This window comes from Callithrix jacchus, chromosome 5 (genome assembly GCF_049354715.1).
Source record: "Callithrix jacchus isolate 240 chromosome 5, calJac240_pri, whole genome shotgun sequence".
In the NCBI taxonomy this organism is placed as follows: Eukaryota; Metazoa; Chordata; class Mammalia; order Primates; family Cebidae; genus Callithrix; species Callithrix jacchus.
The window spans coordinates 75,244,940-75,267,343 of NC_133506.1; the positions used below are offsets into that span (position 1 = coordinate 75,244,940).

The 22,404-nt window shown below is 49.3% G+C and overlaps 1 protein-coding gene across 3 annotated transcripts; it reads right to left on the minus strand.

Moving 5' to 3' along the window:
- Positions 1–7,189: 7,189 nt before the first annotated feature.
- CCDC42 (coiled-coil domain containing 42) lies at positions 7,190–22,348 on the minus strand. 3 transcript variants are annotated; one of them, XM_002747923.6, is made up of 7 exons: positions 22,041–22,348; positions 21,602–21,707; positions 21,149–21,253; positions 18,682–18,879; positions 13,100–13,321; positions 12,838–12,996; positions 7,190–7,452 (listed from the first exon to the last, which is right to left on the minus strand). In XM_002747923.6, the coding sequence occupies exons 1-7, from the start codon at positions 22,121–22,123 to the stop codon at positions 7,375–7,377; spliced, it is 951 nt and encodes a 316-aa protein (XP_002747969.3). In that variant the 5' UTR covers positions 22,124–22,348; the 3' UTR covers positions 7,190–7,374. The 3 variants fall into 3 exon arrangements, with proteins under 3 accessions (XP_002747969.3, XP_078229157.1, XP_078229158.1); XM_078373031.1 differs by having other exon boundaries at positions 13,100–13,423; XM_078373032.1 differs by having other exon boundaries at positions 13,100–13,423; positions 21,602–21,763.
- Between the last annotated feature and the right edge of the window lie 56 nt (positions 22,349–22,404).

Sequence of the window (22,404 nt, forward strand, 5' to 3'; positions counted from 1 at the left end):
AATAAAGCTGTTAATTATTTTAAAAAGCAGTATTTCCTATTCTTGTTGGGTTAAGATTTCTGGGAGAACTGGCTGAAAGCTGTAGACTTTCTCTTGCCCCACGTCCATCCTCACCTGCCTCAGGCATGAAAAATCCATGCATTCGTGTATATAAACGTTTCATAAAAAAATTAGGTGATTCCCAGACTGAAGCCCATTTATTGACTCCCTAGAGCTCTATAATCCCAGTAGAAATCTGTCTTGATAAAGCTATCACTAGTAAATGTTAGTTCAGGTGCACATCTGAAACTTGTGTTTTTTTTTTTGAGACAGGATCTTGCTCTGTTACCCAGGCTGGAGTGCAGTGGTGCAATCATGACTCACAGCAGCCTCAACCTCCCAGGCTCAAGTGATCCTTCTGAGTAGGTGGGACTATAGGCAAGAGCCACGATGCCCTACTAATTTTTAAATATTTTTGTAAAGACTGGGTGCTACTATGTTACCCAGGCTAGTTTTGAACTCCTGGGTTCAAGCCATCCACTTACCTTGGCCTCTAGAACTGCTGGGATTACAGGCATGAGCCACCATGCTCAGCCTAAACATTTTTTTTTTCTATCCTTCTTAGGGTCCCTCTTCACCCCCTCCCCCTCTTCCTTCACAATCTGTTTTGACAACAGCTTCCTCCATCAGTGTGGTAGGAAGAGTTTTAAGACAATTCCCATGACCTTCAGTCGCTGGTATTGGGGCAAAAGGGGGAGAGTATCTTTTTTTTTTTTTTCTGAGATAGAATCTTGCTCTGTCACCCAGGCTGGAGTGCAGTGGCATGATCTGGGCTCACTGCAACCTCCGCTTCCCGGGTTCAAGCAATTCTCCTGTCTCAACCTCCTGAGTATCTGGAATTACAGGCATGTGCCACCACACCTGGCTAATTTTGTGTTTTTAGTAGAGAAGGGGTTTCACCATATTGGCCAGGCTGGTCTCGAACTCCTGACCTTGTGATCTGTCTGCCTCGGCCTCCCAAAGTTCTGGGATTACAGGTGTGAACCAGCGTGCCCAGCCCTAAAAGGAGGAGATTATCTAGGTGAGTCTAATTTAATCACAGGAGCCCTCTAAAAGCAGAGAATTTCTCTAGCTAGTACTGGAGGAGAGTCATTGAAATCCTGACAGGGATTCCATGTGCTGTTGCTGGCTTTGAGATGGAAGAGGCCGTGCGATGAGGAATGCAGTTGGCTTTTTAGAGCAGAGGGCCCCTGGCTGACAGCCAGCAATGTATGAGGACCTTAGCCCTATAGCTTCGGGAAACGGATTACGTCAGCAACCTGAAGGAGCTTGGAAGTGGATTCCTCCCCTGAGCCTCTAGGTGAAAGCACAACTGTGACACCCTGAGCAGGAGCCAGGCCAGCCCATGTGGACTCTGAGCTGCTGCCGTAAGATAACACATGGGTGTTGGTTTGGGATCCCAAGTTTGCAGTACTTTGTTACACAGACTAGAAAACTAACACCATTAGTCTTGCATTGCTGTGCAGCTGGCTGTCTTTGTGTTGGATGTTTCTAGAACCAGCTCTTTTCCTCATAAAATTTCTAAAATGGTTATTTGTCCCCCCTCTACACCCTGAGGGTGACTTTACACTCCAGTTGCCTCTGAGCCTGGCTCTTATCATTCTGCACTCAATGATCTAAACTCGGAGCCTCTCCCTGGAGTTTCGAAGGTGAAAACTAAGGGGAACATCAGGCCATTGCCTGTGAGGAAGCTCCACTCGGCTGGTGTCACAGCTCTCAGCAGCTCCGATCTCCCAAGAGAAGAGGACTGGCCTGAGACAGGGGTCTCATGGGACTCTGCTTGGCCTCAGCACCCTCCTATGCACATGGAAGGCATCCAGTAAACATCGCTGAGACTGAAAGTCCAGGAGCAGAGAAGCTCACTCAGATGCCCAAGTGATCAAACCTCAGATGGCTTGAAAGGAGAAGCAGAAGGTTCTAGAGCTCTTCCAGCTAACCAAAAGCCTCGTCCGTAATATATGGGACCCTGGCCTGGAAGCTGGGGAAGGGGCTTTGAGGGTGAAATCATGTGAGGAAGGGGACTGATCCCAAGGATTAGTAGCTGATCCCACAGAAGCAGAGACTCTTCAGCTACTCCGGAGAGACTGAGATCACCTGGAACAGGGCTCAAAGCTTGCTTCTAACCCCATCCTCAGCAGGAGTTCAGAGGTTGTGTGTACAGCAGGGTGTTGTAACAGACATGCGGCTGTCTGCCCACCTGCCTGTTTGCAGGCTCAGCGCTTAGTCCCCCAAGCCCCTCCAACCCCCTCGTCTGTCCTTCCCCTGCTCCCAGTCATCAGGAAGAGCTCACAGATTTGGAGAGGAACCAGGTTCAGAGGGGAACTGAGTGCTCTACCCTGAGAAGGAGCTCCTGAAAGGCTTCCCTCCTTTTCTCTCCCTTTATCCATAAAACACCCAGAGCCCTACTTCCTGCCTTTGCTGATGATAACCATTCATTTCTGGAAACAATCAGTTATTTCTGCTCTCATGAGTTAGTGTCTTTTCCTTTTTTAATTATACTTTAAGTCCTGGGACACACGTGTAGAACGTGCAGGTTTGTTACATAGGTATACACGTTCCATGGTGGTTTGCTGAGTTAGTGTCTTTTCTTGCTGGGAAAAACTCCAGTCAAACCCTTCACTTCATCTCCTTGTTCTTAGAGCATTAGCTCGTGGATCTGAGAGTTGGAATCCCTCTTGACTGGGTAGTCATGGCTTTTTGTTTTTTATGAAATGGAGTCTTGCTCTGTTGCCAGGCTGGAGTGCAGTATCGAAATCTTGGCTCACCGCACTTCTGCCCCCCAGGTTCAAGTGATTCTCCTGCCTCAGCTTCCCAAGTAGCTGGGACTAAAGGCACAAACCACCATGCCCTAGCTAATATATGTATTTTTTGTATTTTTAGTAGAGATAGGGTTTCATCATGTTGGCCAGGATGGTCTAGATCTCTTGACCTTGTGATCCACCCACCTCAGCCTCTCAAAGTGCTGGGATTGCAGGTGTGAGCCACCATGCCCGGCCAGTCTTGGCTTCTTTGTGTGGCTCCAGGGCTCCAGGGAGGCATGCTGAAGGCCTGAGAAGGGGCTGGGGTGGGATAGGGAAGGCTTGAGGGCCTGTCTGTGGCTGCCGTGACCCTCACGTTGGGAAACCCCCATCACTCCGGTGCCTGAGAATCCCTGTGCCTTTTGCATTTGTTCTCCCTGTTTCTTTGGGCTTGAGTAAGGCTGTGGATTTGTGGCTTCTCTTGTACTCAAGAAATCTGCCTATACCCACAGAATTTCTTCTGCCCTGGGGCTGGGCCCCTTTTTAAGTCTGAAAAATGCAACAATATCAGAGTGAATTATACACATGTATAACATGCAGTTGCTGGTTATACATATGCAGTATCAGGATGAGTTATGCACATAGAGCCTGCACAGGCATACACATGTATCAGGCGGGTTATGCACACTTAGAGCATACACATGCAGTGTCAGCATAAGTTAGGATGAGCTTATGTGTGATCACAGGAATTCTGAGTGTGACCCTTAGGAGTCCCTGTTTCAGTCAAGCAGGCAACTTGGTGCCATAGGGCAGTGAAGCCAAGTAGGGAGTGCAGAGGAAGGAGGCAGAGTGAGGGCCTTGGGCTTCTGGCACAAGGTCTTGGGTGGTGCCGGGGGGTGGGGCTGAGGGGCCTCACACACTCCAGGAGGAAGTGTGTTCAGGCCTAGCGGGCTGGGCTTCTCAAACACCACCTTACGGAGACAGCAGAAGATGTGAGTGTGGGGGGAACTGTGCATATTGGGGAGTTGGGGGAACTGCCAGTTCTGTGTCTTCTCCTGCCTCCCAGGACCCAGCCCAGGAGGCTGAATGCAGGGAAGTTATTTCAGCAGCATATCCTTCACCCACCACTGTTTCTGGAGGACCCTGACCTCTCCATCCACCTCCAAGCACCACCCTGGCACTTGCTCATCCTGGGTTTGTGAGGTGACCCTTCATCCCCTAGAGATGTCTGTTTGGCTAGGGCCAGCCGGTGGGACTGCAGCTTCCCAGCATCTGCTCCTCTCTTCTGGAGGCGGCTACACCACGGTTTCTTCACCTGTGAAATGGAGATGATGGTAGCCTGGAGACTTTGGGATGAGTCAGCTTGCCTAGGCTGAATGGTATTCTTAGAGTTCCTTTTCTTGGGTGTGTCTTGTTATCGTGGGTCACTGAGAGCTTCCCGTGTGGGGTTTGGGGGTGGGTGGGAGAAGCAGCCCTCTTTGTAGCTCACACAGACTGTTGTGGCCCTGCTGACTCATGACGCTGATGTGAGGTGGTGGCCAGGCCTGCACCTGCCACCCTCCTCTGGAGCCCCCTTCAGTCTCTAGGCCCTGAGCCAGGCATATGTGTTCAGTTCCAGGATGAAGGATCTTGGCTTTGGCAGGATGCCCAGACCAGCAACTTCAGAAGCAACAAGAACTGACATTGGTTTCAGTCTGTCTGTCCTCGGCTCTCCAGCCTGTGCTTACGGATTCTGACTCGCCCTTGATCTCCCCCACTTTACCTCCATGCTTCTTTCCCAACCATCTCCCCTGCAAACCTCAAGCCCCAGCATCAGATGGGAAGACAGCTGCTTTATAGACACTGCTTACCCAGTGCTCACGACTGCTTAAGGTCAAATCCCCAAAACAAAGCCCTTCACATGTGTCAGAAGGGTCTCTCTCTCTCTCTCTACCATCTATCTATGTGTCCATGTATCTATCCATCAATCATCTATCTACTATCTATTGTATATCTATTTACCTATCTATTATTTACTATTTACCTATCATCTATCTATCATCTATCTATCTATCTATCTATCTATCTATCTATCTATCTATCTAGCTATCTACTGACCCAGGTAGACATGTATTGCCTCATGAGGTCGGAAATGAATGAAGCCCAGATACTTGAAAGCATTTGGTAACTGTAGGGTAGTGGTTCTTCAACTTGAGGACCCATCAGAATTGCATGGAGGGCTTGTTAAAATCCAGAGTGCTGGGTCCCACCCCTGGAGTTTCTGGTTCTCAGGTCTGGAGTGGGGCCTGAGAATTTCATTGGTAAAGCTGCCAGGTGATGCTGATGCTGCGGATCTGGGGACCACACCTGAGAACCACTGCTGTAAGGCGTAGTATGTGAAGGTGAGGGGTTACTGCAGCCCACACAGCGATCCTGGCAGGGTAGTTGCAGCAGTGCCTTCCCTGAGGCAATAGGAATCTGGGCAATCTGAGGACACTCCAGGATCACAGGGCCAGGGAGGAGACATGGAGCCTTGCTTGCGTCTGCTCCTCAGCCTGCTTTGGGGATGAAAGCACAGGGCCCCTGCTTTCTGGGAGGCAGACTGGTCGGAAGGGAGAGGCCAGGCTCAGGAATAGTGGACCCAAGGGTGAATCCTGGCCCTGTCGGCCTGTAGCTGGTACTCCCAGGCAAGCATCCTGCTCTGTGAGTCAGGATAATGATGCCTCACCTGGTTTTCAAGAATCAGATACAAATGAAGTCCCTGTTGAATAAATGCTACTTTACCATGGCTCTCTGACTTGGCTTTTGCTATTGCTTGAAGAACATGCAATTGAGGTTTTGAACCTAAAATTGAGACTTTACATTGACCTCGATTAAGTTGAGTTTGGCTGGTTTTAATCCATCATCCCAGGCTGCTGAGATGCACCTGAGCCTTCAGCCTGTCAATTGGCATATTAGTGGTCCCTCCCCAGTTACTGGTGGCCTGCCGGCTCTTCCTTCCTTAGCATTGCTGACACTAGATTGCATTTTTTTTTTTTTTTTTTTTTTTTGAGATTTGCTCTGTAGCAGGCTGGAGTGCAATGGCATGATCTCTGCTCACTGCAACCTCCACCTCGCTGGTTCAAGCCATTCTCCTGCCTCAGCCTCCCAAGTACCTGGGAATACAGGCATGCACCACCATGCCTGGCTAATTTTTGTATTTTTAGTAGAGACGGGGTTTCACCATGTTGGCCAGGATGGTCTTGATCTCTTGACCTTGTGATCTGCCCACCTCGGGCTTCCAAAGTGCTGGTATTTCAGGCATGAGCCACAATGCCCAGCCTTGTTTGCATGTTTTAGGGCACACAGTGGGGTAGGGGAGCAAAGTTTGCTCCTGTAGTCAGGGAAGAATTCTCAACTCAGCAGTTTTGCAGCTCTGAACTGGGAAGCTGCCTTCAAAGTTCTGGGCTGGTCTTGAACTCCTGACCTCAAGTGATCCACCTGCCTCGGCCTCCCAAAATGCTGGAATTACAGGCATGAGCCACCGCACTTCTTGAGGAAGCCGCTTTCTTTGTACCCAAATTAGAAACACCTCATGCCTGTAATCCCAGCATTTTGGGAAGCTGAGGCAGGTGGATCACCTGAGGTTAGGCGTTTGAGACCAGCCTGACCAACATGGTGAAACCCTGTCTCTACTAAAAATACAAAATTAGCTGGGCGTGGTGGTGGGCGCCTGTAATCCCAGCTATTCAGGAGGCTGAGGCAGGAGAATCCCTTGAACTCAGAAAGTGGAGGTTGCAGTCAGCTGAGATTTCACATGGCATTGCAATCCAGCCAGGGCAACAAGAGCAAAACTCCATCTCCAAAAAAAAAAAAAAAAAAGCTGGGCATTGTGGCTCATGCCTGTTAATCCCAGCACCATGGGGGGCCGAGGTGGGTGGAGGATCACCTGAGACTGGGAGAGTTTGAGACCAGCCTGACAAACATGGAGAAACCCTGTAGCTACTAAAAAAAAAATACAAAATTAGCTGGGCATGGTGGTGCATGCCTATAGTCGAAGCTACTTGTGAGGCTGAGGCAGGAGAATTGCTTGAACCTGGGAGGCAGAGGTTGTGGTGAGCCAAGATCACACCATTGCACTCCAGCCTGGGCAACAAGAGTGAAACTCTGTCTCTAAATACATACATACATACATAAAACAAAATAAAATAAAATAAAAATAAATGTTTGAAGTGGTGGATGCGGGAAGGGTCCCCTGTACTAATGTTCTGGTTTGTTGCCCACCTGAACACTGACTGTGTGTGCACCCAAAGCTGAGAGGACACCAGACCTAAGATGTGGTTTCTAGCTCCCAGGCAGCCTAGGCGACCAGCTTCGAGAGCGAGTGCTTGTGGGGGGGCCCCCTTCACTGACACTCTTCCCCATGAATAAACTACCAAAGGGAGAGAGAGAACTTGAGAACACACTTCTTATAACACTATTTTCAGGGATTGAGTGGGGCCCAAGGGGAAAACAGCCAGGTGCTCCCCAGCAGGAAGGCACAGGGGCGTCGGTCTCCGCTGGACTGACTGGACTGCAGGTTCCCGGCTTATCCTCTCATGGTTTCCGTCTCAGGACGTTCTGGAACCAGGCTGCCGCCTTAGACTCGGACTTGCTGTTGTTCCTTCTTTTTCACCTCTGCCCAGATGTCTGACAGGTCTTGGATAAACTGCTGGATCTAAAAAGGCAAGGAGCCCAGCGTTAATTCCGTCCCCCAGAGGCATCCCTCCTCCCAAGATGGAGCATGCCAGGCATTCACTTGTAAAGAGTACATGGTGCGTCATCGCTTTATTGTGACTGACTGTTTTTTTTTTTTTTGATACGAGAGTCTTGCTCTGTCACTGAGGGTGGAGTGCAGTGGCAAAATCTAGGCTTACTGCAATCCCTGCTCCCTGCGTTCAAGTGATTCTCATGTCTCAGCCTCCGGAGTAGCTGGGATTACAGGTGATACCACTTTGGCTGGCTAATTTTTGTGTTTTTAGTAGAGATGGTTTTCACCATGTTGGCCAGGCTGGTCTTGAACTCCTGACCTCAAGTGATCCACCCGCCTCGGCCTCCCAAAATGCTGGGATTACAGGCATGAGCCAGCACACTTCTTGAGGAAGCCGCTTTCTTTCATTTGACAATGTTTTGAGGTGAAATTGAGTATCAGGTGAAGCCAATTAGAAGCAACAAACAGGGATGGAGCTGGGAACTTCTAGAAGCAGGCCTGGTGATGTGTGACGTCCAGGCTGAGAATCAAACAGGAGGAAGAAGAAAGGGTCACGAGCAGGCTCATGGATAAAAAGGATTTGGCAGGCAGGGTCCTGTCAGCATGGGCCTCTCAGGAGTTTGAGACCACCTTCCACAACTTCACTACCCTCAAGGTGATTGTGCGCTCGAAACCCAGAGCTGATGCTCATCGTGATAACCTTGAGTCATGAAAAGAAACATAAATTCTGTTCACTGGCTTCTGTTTTGTTTTTTTCCTTTTTTTTTTTTTTTTTTTTTTTTTGAGATGGAGTTTTACTCTGTTAACCTTGAGTCATGAAAAGAAATGTAAATTCTGTTCACCGGCTTCTGTTTTGTTTTTCCTTTTTTTTTTTTCTTTTTGAGACGGAGTGTCGCTCTGTTGCCCAGGCTGGAGTGCAGTGGTGTGATCTTGGCTCACTGCAACCTCCACCCGCTGGTTCAAGCGATTCTTCTGCTTCAGCCTCCTGAGTAGCTGGGATTACAGGTGGCTGCCACCACGCCCAGCTAATTTTTGTATTTTTAGTAGAGACAGGTTTCACCATTTTGGTCAGGCTGGTCTCAAACTCCTGACCTTGTGATCTACCCACCTCAGCCTCCCAAAGTTGAGAGGGATTACAGGCGTGAGCCACTGTGCCTGGCCCTGGCTTCTGTTTTAAAGAGCATAGTCAGCATAACACAGAAAAGGGTGCTACTCCAGAAGTCAGATGACTAGCTGCGCCCCCATCGTAGTTCTGGGGAAATCACTCCATCTTTCTGGGACTCAGTTTCTTCATCTTTAATAAGGAGAGAGGGAGAACAGATTGGCCCAGACAGCCTCTAAGATATTAGTTCTAATGCAAACTAAAACCACAATGAGATACCATCTTACACCACTCAGAATGGCTATTATTAAAAAGTCAAAAAATTACAGATGCTGCTGAGGTTGTGGAGAAAAGGGAACATTCACACACTGTTGGTGGAAGTGCAAATTAGTTCAACCATTGTGAAAAACAGTGTGGCGATTCCTCAAAGAGTTAAAAGTAGAACTACTGTTCAACCCAGCAATCTTGTTACTGGGCATATACCCAAAGAAATATACATCATTCTACCACAAACACACATGCACGGGATGTTTACTGAAACACTATTTACAATAGCAAAGAGATACAATCAACCTAAATGCCCATCAATGGTAGACTAGATAAAGAAAATGTGGTACTTATACACCATGGAATACTATGTAGCCATAAAATAGAATGACATCATGTCCTTTGTGGGAACAGGGATGGAGCTGGAGGTCATTATCCTTCGCATACTAGTGCAGGAACAGAAAACCAAATACTGCGTGTTCTCATTTAGTAGTGGGAGCTAAATGATGAGAACCTGTGGATACAAAGAGGGGAACCATAGACACTGGAGCCTGCTTGAAGGTGGAGAGTGGGAGGAGGGAGAGCATCAGAAAAAATAACTATTGGATACTAGGCTTAGTATCTGGTTGATGAAATAATCTGTACAACAAACCCTTGTGACATGAGTTTACCTATATAACAAACCTGCTCATGTCCTCCTGAACCTAAAATAAAAGTTAAAAAAGATTTCAGTTCTAAAACTTCTGTTTTTCAAGGCTGTCTCTGGAGATGAAAGTACGCAGACTGTCCAAAGCTCTTGACAACTGTCAGCTGCTGACACTGTTACTATTACCAATATCATTCCCATTGTGCAAATGAGAAAACAAAGAGTCAATGAATTAAAGCAGCTTTCCCAAGAAGACAGGTCAGCATTTCTTCAGCTATGTTCTCATATTAAATGGTCACATGCCTCAAAGGAGTTCTGTGGTCAAGTCAGTTTTAGAAACACTGTCTGCTGGGAGCATCTCAGGGCATAGCAAAGACTCCAAGTCCTGTTTGTTTTTTAAAATCTTATCTTCGTTTAATTTCAAGTTTTCTAAATCTATTAGTCTATGGAGTCCGCTTATTCCCCCTAGGAAACAGTATCTCAGGATTCAGTTTGGAAAGTGCTTGTTCAGATAGTTTGGCTTTTCTTCAGGGATAATGCCAAACCTTCCATGACACACTCTATGGAATTCAAATTGCCCTGGCCTTCTGCAGAATCACTTTTCCTAAGCTGTCCTGTGCACCACGTTCCTTGTTCTGTATAAGCAGCTGCTTTACAAAGCCCGTGCCTGCATTGCTTGCAGGGATGCTGTTGAGGACATCATAAAATGTCAATGAAGGCTCATCAGGAAATTTCTGTGAGAGCTAACTGCCAGGAAGAGGAAACCTTATCTTTTCTTATTCTGGTATAAGAACTACTGGTGGCTTTTCATTTGGGTTGCCAGGAAGCTGGCAATTAACTGCCCCCGTCTAAGGCCCTTAAGAACCAAGGGCAGTCTGTATTTCTCTCCGTCCTTGACCTCTGATTTCAACTTGTACTTTCCCAGGTCCTTAATTTTAAATCTTTAGGCTACTTGGTCATGTGTATTTCCATGAGTAGCTTCATCTCCTATGGGAACGAAGTGAGATATTTTCAAATAACTTTTGGGCAATGTGAAGTTCTCCTGTAGAGGTAAATCCAAGTTGAGAGGGATTCAGAAACTCAAAATTTGGAGTGGATGGACTAGAAGCTATGGTCTCAGCAGGGGATGCACTTGTGGGAGTGAGGGGGTGGAGAGCGGCATCTCCCACTGAATCTTGAGAGTTTTGCTCTTGCTGCCCAGGCTGGAGTGCAATGGCACAATCTCAGCTCACTTCAACCTTCACCTCCTGGGTTGAAACGATTCTCCTGCCACAGCTGCCTGAGTAGCTGGGATTACAGGCACTTGCCACCATGCCTGGCTAATTTTTGTATATTTAGCAGAGACGGGGTTTTACCGTGTTGTCCAGCCTGGTCTTGAACTCCTGACCTCAGGTGATCCGGCTGCCTTGGCCTCCCAAAGTGCTGGGATTACAGGCGTGAGCCATGGCACCCCACCATCCTGCTGCATCTTTCTTCACAACAGCTAAGGGCAGGAGCCTGAGGACCTCTGGGTGGCCGAGGGGAGGGGGACTGAGTTTTTTTTTTTTTTTTTTTTTGAGAGGAAGTCTCACTCTGTCACCCAGACTGGAGTACAGTGGCTCGGTCTCGGCTCACTGCAACCTCTGCGTCCCGGGTTCAAGTGATTCTCCTGCCTCAACCTCCCCAGTAGCTGTGATTACAGGTGCCCGCAACCATGCCTGACTAATTTTTGCATTTTTAGTAGAGATGGGGTTTTACCATGTTGGCCAGCCTGGTCTTGAACTCCTGACCTCAGGTGATCCAGCTGCCTCAGTGCTGGATTACTCCCAAAGTGCTGGGATTACAGGCATGAGCCATCTTGCGCAGCTGGGCCTGAGGATTTCTGGGAGTCTCTGATATCCTATTCTGGGGGACAGGGGTTTTGAGGCCAAAACTCTTTTTATAATAATAAAAAAATGTTATTTGCCTGTTTTGCTCTTATTCTCTCACGAGTCCACAGTGGCATTTCTCAGAGTGGAGTTTCCATGACATATACTGTCACAGCAGAATGAACGCAGAAGCAGACATGAGCACCTGCCTGTCCTCTGTTAAACCAGACATTAAAGCGATCTGCAAGTATGTCAAACAATGCCACTCTTCTCACAAAACACTTCTGAAACCTTTTTCATAAAAATGCTATTTCTATTGACATACTTTTTATTATTATTCAAAATAAATTAATTAAATATTTTTAAATTTTCTCTTTTAATTTCTATTATGGTAGTTACCAATAGATACAACCCCTATAAAGGAAAGCTCTCTGGGAGTCCTCAATAAACTCTAGGAGTGTAAAGACGAAATGCTGAGAATTGCTACCTTCAGAACAAACTTTCTTACAAGTTTCCTCCTTTGGGTTGTAACATAATTCTGTTCAAACATGCTTTAAGGTGTAGGCTGATTTTTTGTTTTAGGGAACTTCTTTTGCCTTGCTGTGTATATTTCATGAGTTTACCCCCCCTTGTTTTTTTAAGTAGGGAAAGTGCCTCTCAGTCAATTTTTTTTTCTCGGTTCATCGCAGCCTCTGCTTCTTGGGTTCAAGTGATTCTTCTGCCTCAGCCTCTAGAGTAGCTGGGATTATAGGTGCTTGTGCCACCATGTCTGGTTAATTTCTTTTTGTTTTTTTGAGATGGAGTCTTATTCTGTCACCCAGGCTGGAGTGCAGTGGCGTGATCTCGGCTGACTGCAACTCCCAGGTTCAAACAATTCTCTTGTCTCGGGCTCCCAAGTAGCTGGGATTCAGGTGTGCACCACCATGCACAGCTAATTTTTGTATTTTTAGTAGAGATGGGCTTTCACCATGTTGGCCAGGCTGGTCTCAAACTCCCAATCTCAGGTGATCTGCCCGCCTTGGCCTTCCAGAGTTCTGGGATTACAGGCATGAACCACCAGGCTCGGCCTCCAATTTCTCTTTTTAACAAATGATGGGCCTCAGGTTCAGGCCTTCAGCAAGTCACAGTATCTCACTAGAATTTAATAAGGCTGTTTTATACAACTAATGGATTCAATATGGGTCCCTTGTATACTGGAGCCAAAAAGGGTTTGGTGCTAATGCAAGATTCTCAAAGTATGGAACCCGAAATCAGCAGCTTCACTTGGGAACTTGCTGAAAATGTAAATTCTCATCTCAGATCCACTGAGTCAGAGACTCTGGACGTGGGGCCCAGTAAGACTCCTCCCCCTCCCAGGTGATTCCGATGTTGTGAAAATTTGAGAGCCCCTCCTCTGCTGCTCTGTTGGTTTCATTGTTCCACCCAACCAATTGGTAACCTCTTTGGCCCAGCAGACCCAACGGCTCCAGGGCCTGTCTCCATCCTCCTACCATGTCCAGCTGCTTGTGTGTGTCCTCCAGCGCCACCTCAGTCGCCTCCTTCAGCTGCTTGCTCACGATCTGGAAGAGGTTCAGCGTGGCCATCTTAATGGTGCCAAGCAGGAGGGTCTTCTTGGCTGCAGTGTTCTGGATGTGCGCCCAGCGAGATTCCTGGGGAGGGGATAGGACGGGGCATGAGCACAGAATGTGTGTGTGTGTGTGTGTGTGTACTCAGGGCTCTCACTCACCCAGTACCCGCCCCGGGCCCCCTCACCCAGATGATGACGTTGCTGCGGGCACGGTCAAAACGCATCTGCAGCCTTGCCAGCTCATTGTTTTGCTGCAGGATTTCATCATCCTTCTCTTCCATGTAGTGTGCCAGCCGGGCTTTGGCGTGCTCAATCTTCTCCTGCCCCTCCTGCGCAGACTGCATGAGGTCGTGGTGCATGCTCACCAGTGTCTTGTAGCGCGCGATCACCTCATGGATCTCCTCGAACTGCGGACAGGGGCTCAGGACAATGCACAGCCAGTCCCAGGGGCCTGATGGAGCCACCCAGTCCTGCCAAACCCCAGCCTGGAGGCCTGGACATCTGGACATCTGGGGAGACAGGCCCTTGGCCAGTGGAATGGCCGGAGGCTGTGAGGAACATTGGGGTTCCCGCTGCCTGCCTCTCCTGGGTTTGTATCGGCCATGGTCCATTTGATAGGCTGGGGGGGATGTACAATTGGGCCAGGGATTTCTGATCTTAACTGCATGTTAGAATCACCTGCAGGGGCTTTAAAAAGGATACCTGCCAGTCTCCACCCCCAGAAATTCAGATGAATAAACAAGTCTTCTGTGGTCTCTGACACCTGAATTTTGCAAAAGATCCCCAGGTGGTTCCAGGCACAGCCAGGGTTGATAGTTGCTGGTGGAGGGCATTTTGATATGTCTCCCAAGGCAAGAATTTCCTATTCAACAAGGTTGTACCAAGAACCACTTATAAGTCAGGAGCGAGGCGAAATGCCAGGGAAATAGCAGGAGATAGGAAAACCAGACTCTGATTTTAGGAAGATTATATCCCGAGGGGTGGCATGGAGGGAGGACAGACAGACAAGTAAACAGTTACAACAGCAAGATAAGCCCTATCTTTGACTGGGGGACAGGGCTGGACAGGAATCTGGGTGAGCCTTCCAGTTGGTGACCTCTGGTATTTGTTCATTTGCTGAGGGAGAAGCGGGGGCTGGAGAGGGTGCTGGTGGGGCAGGTGGCCTGCCAGATTCAGCTCACCTCCTCCGGCATGGTCCAGAACCACACCACTCTGGCCCTAATCCTCAGGTCCTGCTCAGTGGAAGAGAAGCCCTGAAACCAACCCTGTTTAGAAGGCAGAGCATGAGCACCAGTTCGGTGATGCCAAGTTGCCTTCCTAGGGGCTTATCAAAGCATGCCTTTCGGCCACCCAGGGGAAACTTCCTGAGCACCTTCTCCATCTCATGACATCGCCAGTGACAGGTGGGTGTCCTGGGAACTACCCTGCTGGCCTTTCCCCAAATATGCCTCTTTGGGGAAGGGCCACCCAACTCAGCACTGGAGGGGGTAGAAATAGCCCAAAAAGGTTTATTGGGAGAAAGGGTAGCTGAAATGAGACGGGAGGAATGAATAGATGACAGCCAGCAAAATGAGTGTGGGGAGGTGATGCAGTACTACAGGTGGAGGAGGCAGCCTGGGTAAAGATAAACAGAATAGGGGGTGGTATGTTCAGGATGTTCAAGGTAGCCTGAGTTCAAGATGGGGAGGAAGAGATTGACAAGAAGAAAGAAGGAAGAAAGAGGGAAGGAAGAAGAAGGAGAAGAAAAAAAAGAGAAGGCAAGAAAGAAAGGAGGAAAAAGAAAGAAAAAAGAAGGAAGAAAGAAAGAGAAAGCAAGCAAGCAAGAGTTCAGTAAACCTTGGGAAGGAGTGTGGACTTTATCCATTGAAGGATTTTAAGAAGCAGAGAGGGCTGAGCGTGGTGGCTCCCACCTGTAATACCAGCACTTTGGGAGGCTGAGGCAGGTGAATCACGAGGTCAGGAGTTCAAGACCAGCCTGGCCAAGATGGTAAAACCCTGTCTCTATCAAAAATACAAAAATTATCCAGGCATGGTGGTGGGCACCTGTATCCCAGCTACTCGGGATGCTGAGGCAGAGAATTGCTTGAACCCAGGAGGTGGAGGTTGCAGTGAGCAGAGATTGTGCCACTGCACTCTAGCCTGGGTGACAGAGTGAGACTCCATCTCAAAAAAGAAAAAGCAGAGAGACAGTTCACATCTACATTTCTGAAAGTTCATCTGGCACACAGTGCAACAGCGTACCACAGTTCAAATAAACGGACTACATCCGAGCTACTAGGAACACACCTCTAAAACTTAATGCTGATGCCAAAATGATTCAGGTGTCAAATGGAAGAGCCTCCAGTGCCCAAAGATGAGATGATTTGAACATTAGTAAGAATAAGTGCAAAGGTTTAAAACATACCAAATATGTTAAAAACCTATAAGTTCACAAGGATACTAGAAGCATTACAGGTGGGTGCAATTCATTATTCTGAAAACTGTAAATAAAGCATTTAACAGACTTTCTCTGTAAGACCCACACAATCATCAAATGGGAAGGTTCTCTCTTATGAAGTCCTTTTCTTTAATGGTAGTGTTCTAGCAAATAAACGAAGAAGGGCTGCTAGTGAGTATCTTCCCCCCACCATTGAGGAAACCAATATTCCGACTTCTATCACTAAAGATTAATTTTACCTGTTTTTAAACACGAGTGGAATCATGCGATATAACCGCTTTTGTGTCATGCTTAAGAAGCATACCAACTAAGGGCAGTGTGAGGACCTTAGTGGACCACGATTGGAACAAACCAACTGTACAAAAAGCATCTGTGCAATAATTTGTCTTAAAAGATAGGATCTCACTCTTGCCCAGGCTGGAGTACAGCGGTACAAACATGGGTGACTGAAGACCTGACCTCCTGAGCTCAAGCAGTCCTCCTGCCTCAGCCTCCCACGTAGTTGGGACCACATATGGGTGCTACCATGCCTGACTACTTTTTATTTTTAAACTTTTTGTACAGTTGCGGGGAGGGTCTCACTTTTTTGCTCAGGCTGGTCTTGAACTCCTGAGCTCAAGTGATCCTCCCACCTTGGCCTCCCAAAGCACTGGGATTACAGGCATGAGCCACCATGCTTGCCCCATTTTGTGCAATAAATGATACTGATATTTTATGTTAAGGAATTACTATCAGTTTTATAGTAGGTGTGACAATGGTGTTATAGTTATTTTACAAAGAACTCTCATCTCTTAGAGATACATACTGCAGAGAGACATATATGGTTGAAAACATACCATTTGCTTCAAAATGGCAGAGGTGGGATAGTATGGGGGATGTGACTATGAATTGATAATTACTGGAATCAAATAATGAGCAGCAGGTGTTCTATACACTGTTGTATTTACTTCTGTATATGCTTAAAAATTTCATAAAAAGTTACAAAACGTTCAATGTTATAAAATAATAAAAACAAGCATGATATGAGAATTTTTAAAAGCAGGATACTCGGCGTCTGAGGAGAGGTGAAAAAGCATGAGATTTGGAAGGACACAGGATTTCATTTATTGGATTTCAATTGTCAGTAGTGTTTAAGACAGCAGAACTGGGGGCAGATGGGGAAAGATGAAGATTTAGCAAAGCTATGTGATGAGTACTTGGTTGCTGTTATGTGTGTCTCTATACTTTCCAGTATGCTTAGAGTATTTTGAACAAAATAAACAAAGAAGAAAAGAAAGAAAGAGCGGAGTGGGAGGAATGTAAAACAGGCTGGCCAGGAATGACGCCGAGTGGAACTCCAGATGAGGTACCACTGGTGGCCTGGATGGGGAAGGGGCCGGGACTGGATTCCAGAAATACTTCTAAGGCAGAACAGACCAGATCTGCTGATTGATAGCTGTGGCACTGAGCAAGAGGGAGGAGCCAAGGAGGCCCAGGTTCTGGTGGAGCTGTGGGTGGGTGGTCCTGCCATTCGCCAGCACAGGACAAACCAGCAGCAGGGCTGGCCTGGGGGTGGCAGGAAGCAGATGAGACAAGTGTGCACGGGGAAGAGTTAGATATGGGGGTCTTAAGCTTAGAAGCGAGACACAGGCCAATGTCCTCAATCCTAAGATACATATTTTAGCAACTCTGAACTCAAGACACACCTTACAATATTTTGTTTTGTTTTGAGATGGAGTTTCTCTCGTCCCCCAGGCTGGAGTGCAACGGCATGACCTTGGCTCACTGCAACCTCTGCCTCCCGGGTTCAAGAAATTCTCCTGCCTCAGCCTCCTGAGTAGCTGGGATTGCAGGCACCTGCCACTACGCCAGGCTAATTTTTGTATTTTTAGTAGAGATGGGGTTTTGCCATGTTGCCCAGGCTGGTATTGAACTCCTGACGTCATGTGATCCACCCACCTTGGCGTCCTAAAGTGCTGGGATTACAGGTGTGAGCCACTGCACACCTGGCCACATCTTGCAATTTATCGGCTGTTTTAATACGGTAGTCCCTCCTTACTTCCTGCCCGCTTCCCCAGAAACTCTAACCATGAAATGAACCACTGACCTTATAGTACGTAGCAGCTTTGAGTGGAGGAAATAACGCAGATGTGGGACTCATGCATGAGTAAACTAGGTGAGTGGTTTGATATGGGAATTGTGGGAAATTTAAACAGCTGGGCATTCTGTCGCCCCTCCTCTACCAGGACATAGATCCACGTGCCTGGAGGGGGTGCCTCTATCTGCCCCGGTGGGGGGCTCTTCTGGCTGTTGGTCACATGGGGGAGGAGATAGTGTGACATGGGTGGCATCCATGGAAGGCCCTAGGTATTGATCAGGGAGAAAAGTAGAGGATCTGGGACAGAGCACCTGGACTCACCACATAAGAAGGACCTGGGAAGAGGCCCTTCTCCGCCCCAGCCAGGAGCCTGAGAAGAAGGGCCACAGAGTTCAGGGCAGTGGGGGTGGTTTCTGGTTTCTGGGAGGGGCATCAGCAGTATTACACTGCAAGAGCCATGCTGGAACTGAGAAGTTCTCTGGGCTTGGGCCACAGGGATGGCAGGAAGAGCCCCGGTCAATTACACTGTGGGGCCCACGGAGAAGTGGCTAAAAGCAAATGAGCTGTGAGACTGATAAGCTGTGAGACTCTTGGCAAGTGACTTAACCTCTCAGAGCCTCCATTTTCTTCTCTGTAAAAGGATGATCAGCTTGGGTTCCCCTTGGGGCTGACCAGAGAACTGAATGAAGTTACCCATGTGAAGCACCAACTCCCAGGACATCTGAAACACCCCAGTTTGTATGGTGTTTCAATACCAGGAGGCTGGGTGTTTTTCCAGCTCCTCTCCTTTCCCCTTCCCAATTTACTCTCCAGTAAACAGAAGACACTGAGAAGAGGGGACACAGGGATAGAGAGAGGCCACCTGCTCACACACACACGCACACACACACACACACACACACACACCCCTTTAGACAGACACAGCCAAGGATACACATGTAGACATAAACATGCAACTCATGCAAGACATATACACAGTTGTGACTCAAGACATACCACTAGGCCCCACCCCTTGGGAAACTCATCCAGCCTCACTTGAGGCTTCTTTTAGCTGCCCCTGACTGCCCCCCAAGGACTGGTTGCATCTCCTCAGAGTAGGGTGCCCATCCCTGCAGAGTCCCTGGGGCTCAGAAGGTCCACAGTCTGAAGCCAACTGAGCCTGAGCTCCACCCCATTGCCCCAAGCCCCAGGAAACAGGAGGTGGGGCTGAGGCAGCTGCCAGGGCCAGCCGCTGCCGGGCTCCTGGGACTCACCTCGGAGTTCTCCACCACTTTCTCTAGGTACTTGTTGAAGATGGAGTAGTCCTGCAGCTTGGCGCTCAGACGCTGGTGCTCCAGCCGCAGCGCCACCATCTCCTGCTTGCCCCTGGTCAGCTCCCGCAAGTGCCGACACTTGAGTTCTCGCTCCTTGTTGACTTTCTTCATGGCTCGGATCCGTTTCTGGTCGTTCTCCTGGGGCCGGGGGAAGCAGCACTGGTCAGGAAGCCTCGCCCGGTCCTCCCGGGGCCCAGGCCATCCTGGGGCTGGTGGTGCCCTCAGACCCCTCCATGTGCTCAAACCATCCTGGGAACAGGCAGACTGCTGGGCCACCCATGAGGCAGAAGCGGGGTGAAGGAAAAGGCTCTTAGGGGTATTTGAAGCTGCTTGAGGAGATTTCTGTGGACTGAGGTGGGGCTCAGGGGGCTGTGAGGACAGAGGTTTCATCCAAGGTCAAGAGGTGGCCCTGGGGGCGGGGGGAGGGCAAACAGGAAATGGTTCTTTCCTGTGGGACTTGGGCTCTGGACTTCAGAGAGTGGACTAGGGGAGACCTGCATTGCATCGGGCTCAGAGTCTGGAGAGAACTGAACCCCTTGATAAGATTGAGAAAGTCCCGAAGTGGTAGCAGGAAGACTTCTCACAAAGCTTCTGTTGTTTCTGTTCTTCCCGGTGGCCATTTTCCGTGGAGCAGAAGAACCACTCCTGGATCAGAGCTGGGAGGTGCAAATTTTCTCCCGATTCGGTGCGCAGTGCCTCCATTTTCCCAGCTGTGGAGAAGGGAGGCAGGAGCCCCTCTCCCTTTCACAAGCTGGGGTAACAGGGCTGGAGTTACAGGAAGATGAGCTAGGAGATGCACCTGGTGCCTTAGGGCCTGGTGGTAAGGCCACTGGGAGAGCATGCGCTTAGGAGCTCAGACTTGCATCCCACTTAGGGAGGAGATGGTACAGGCAGTTCGATGTGAGAAGACAGAAGGATCAGCTACTGCAATCGATCCAATCCTGCCTATTCTTTCTGCCAAGCCCTCCCCTAAGATTAGGGACAAGCCCACCCCTCGCCCTGTGTGACTCCTGTCTCCCATCAGGGGCTCCTGTGATATCACATGGATGGACTTATGGAATGTGGCACTTGGAGGCCACTGAGGAAGGTGCACGGAGGATCTGTGTGCTGCCCTGTAAGCCCAGGAGAGGACTGAGGGGGTCTAAACCAGTGGCTTTCAAATCCACCTGCTCATCAGAACTGCCTACAGAGCTTTTAAAAAAATATAGAGGTGTGGTGGCTCTGCCTGTAATCCCAGATTTTGGGAGGCCGAGGCAGGTGGATCTAGAGGTGAAGAAATGGAGACCATCCTGGCCAACATGGTGAAACCCCGTCTCCACCAAAAAAACACAAAAATTAGCCAGGGGTGGTGGCACTCGCCTGTAGTCCCTGTGACTCGGGAGGCTGAGGCAGGAGAATGGCTTGGACCTGGGAGGCAGAGGTTGCAGTGAGCTGAGATCATGCCACTGTACTCCAGTCTGGGTGACAGAGCAAGACTGTCTCCAAAAATAAAAAATAAAATATGAATGAATGAATGAATGTATACAGAAGGCTGGGCCCAACCTCAGATCTGCAGAAAGCAACAAGGAAAGCCCCTGGGGTGTACATTTGTAGCAAACTCTTCAGGAACTGAAGCTGCTGACCCTTTGAGTGCCATTTGGAGAATGGCTCACACCCAAATCTCCTCCTGCCCCAACTACTCCATACGTGCTTCTCTGGCTGCTAAGAAGAACTGGACCTCTGGAGAATGTGCCCAGTCCATTGACTTTCTGTCCCACGTGGCTTAGGCAGAGAGGAGGAAGGAATATGCTTAAGAGCGGGGCTCCTTTGCAGCAGACAGCAATCATTACCAGCTCCCAGAGCTGGACCAGGCCCTTCAGGGCTGCATAAGTGCTAACTGGAGTGGGTCTGGATAAATCTGGATTTTTCAGACAATTACATTGCTCCACTAAGGAGTGAAGTGAGAGGGGCATCTTGAAATGAACTCTGGTGCCTGGTCCTTCAACTATTCCCTGCCCGGACCTTCAGTGCAAGGACAAGGATGGAGGGGTGGGGTAGATGGAGGGACTAAAACTCTCTCATTCATCACTGTATTCCCCAAGTGCTGAGTCCTGACTGTACCACATCCATCCATCCATCCATCCATGCAGTCATTTACTGGATAAACTGTATGTCCTATGTACTGGAAAGGAAATAGGAAACAGCCATCTAGAGGGGACAGAGACTGATAGGTAAACGGGAAATCACAACCAGAGACAGGTGGGGGACATAAAGGATGCCCAGGGAAGTGCCAGGCAGTATTGGAACACTAAGGATGCTTTTAACTCAGGGCGAGGAGTCAGCAGAAGCAAGGAGGAGGAGCAACAGTTTACCCGACTGCTGAGTGTGGATCCCCCCACCCACTGTGGCCACCAACACCCCTTCAAACCTGGATGAACTGCTCAAACTTCTGGATGTGAGCCTTCAGCTGGGCTTCCTTAATGCCCAGTTCCTCCCAGCGCAGGTTCAGGCTTTCCATTCTGAGCTGAAACATCTTTGGGGTGGGGGTGTGGGAGCAGAGGGGTCAGGAGAGCCCCTGACATGGGTACCGAGGAAGACCCCAGCATCCCCTGCCCCAGAGGCTCCATCCTCAAGCCCAGGAGGGTCCAGAGGAGCCTTCCACTTTCTACCCCATACCTGGCTCAGAGCAGAGGATCCCTGGACACTAGTACCCCCAAGACCCAGATCCTTTCTGTTCTCCTTGAAGAGACTAGACTGCCATAGAGGACTCCTGGCTCTAGCCACCTTGCCCACACAATGGAGAGCTGTCCACGGGATCTCCCAGAGCCCCAGCCCACCCACTCCTTCCCTGTACCTCTGCCCTCCATCCCCGAGTCCCCACCTTCTTCTTCTGCACCAAAGCATGATGAATGATCTTCATCTCCTTTTTCTTCTCCAGTAGCTGGATGGATGGTGACTCCAACTCTCCCTGAACATTGGGGAACTTCCTGTCCAAGATGTGAATGCAACAGGGCTGTGTGTTCTGAGGTGGATTAGTCTGGGGCTGGGAGTAACCGGTGGAGACAGTTACCTATGGGGAAGGAGGGGGCCTCTCTCCCTTTCTGAGGGAAAGGGATGTTGTGTTGAAAATTATAAAGAGCCACGCGGGAATGAGATGGAGGAGAGTGACCGGGTAGGGACCAGGTGATGGGGTGGACTGGTGCCAAGGTAATTTGGGGCACTGGGTTACAGAAGAGGAGGGGACAGACAGGTTGGAAGCTGAGACATGGGGTGGGTGTGGGTGGTCCCAGGCACAGAGGGGCCAGGCCTCGGACACTCACTGCAGCATCTGCAGCAGCCGCCCCCCATACTTCAGCCGGAAGTACTCGGCCAGGTCTTCCTCTTCCATGATGCCCAGACTCATGGTGGCAGTGACCTCCCAGCCCAGGCAGCTGACTCTTCACAGTGAAATGGTGGGTAGCAGAGCCGCAGGTGGCTCAAGGGTGGTGGTTGCCCTCTTGTTTCTCCCTTCGGCCTTCAGGGTCCCACTGATGACGGTGTTTGAGACTGCAGAAGGTGGCTGGAGACAGGATGGGCGGCTCAGGACGATGTGCTGGGGCGGTGAGGGGAGATGCGGTTACCCAGCAACAGGTTGCATGGTTGCGTGGCCCACACGTGGAGCTCAGGCGCTGCCCTCTGCCCCCT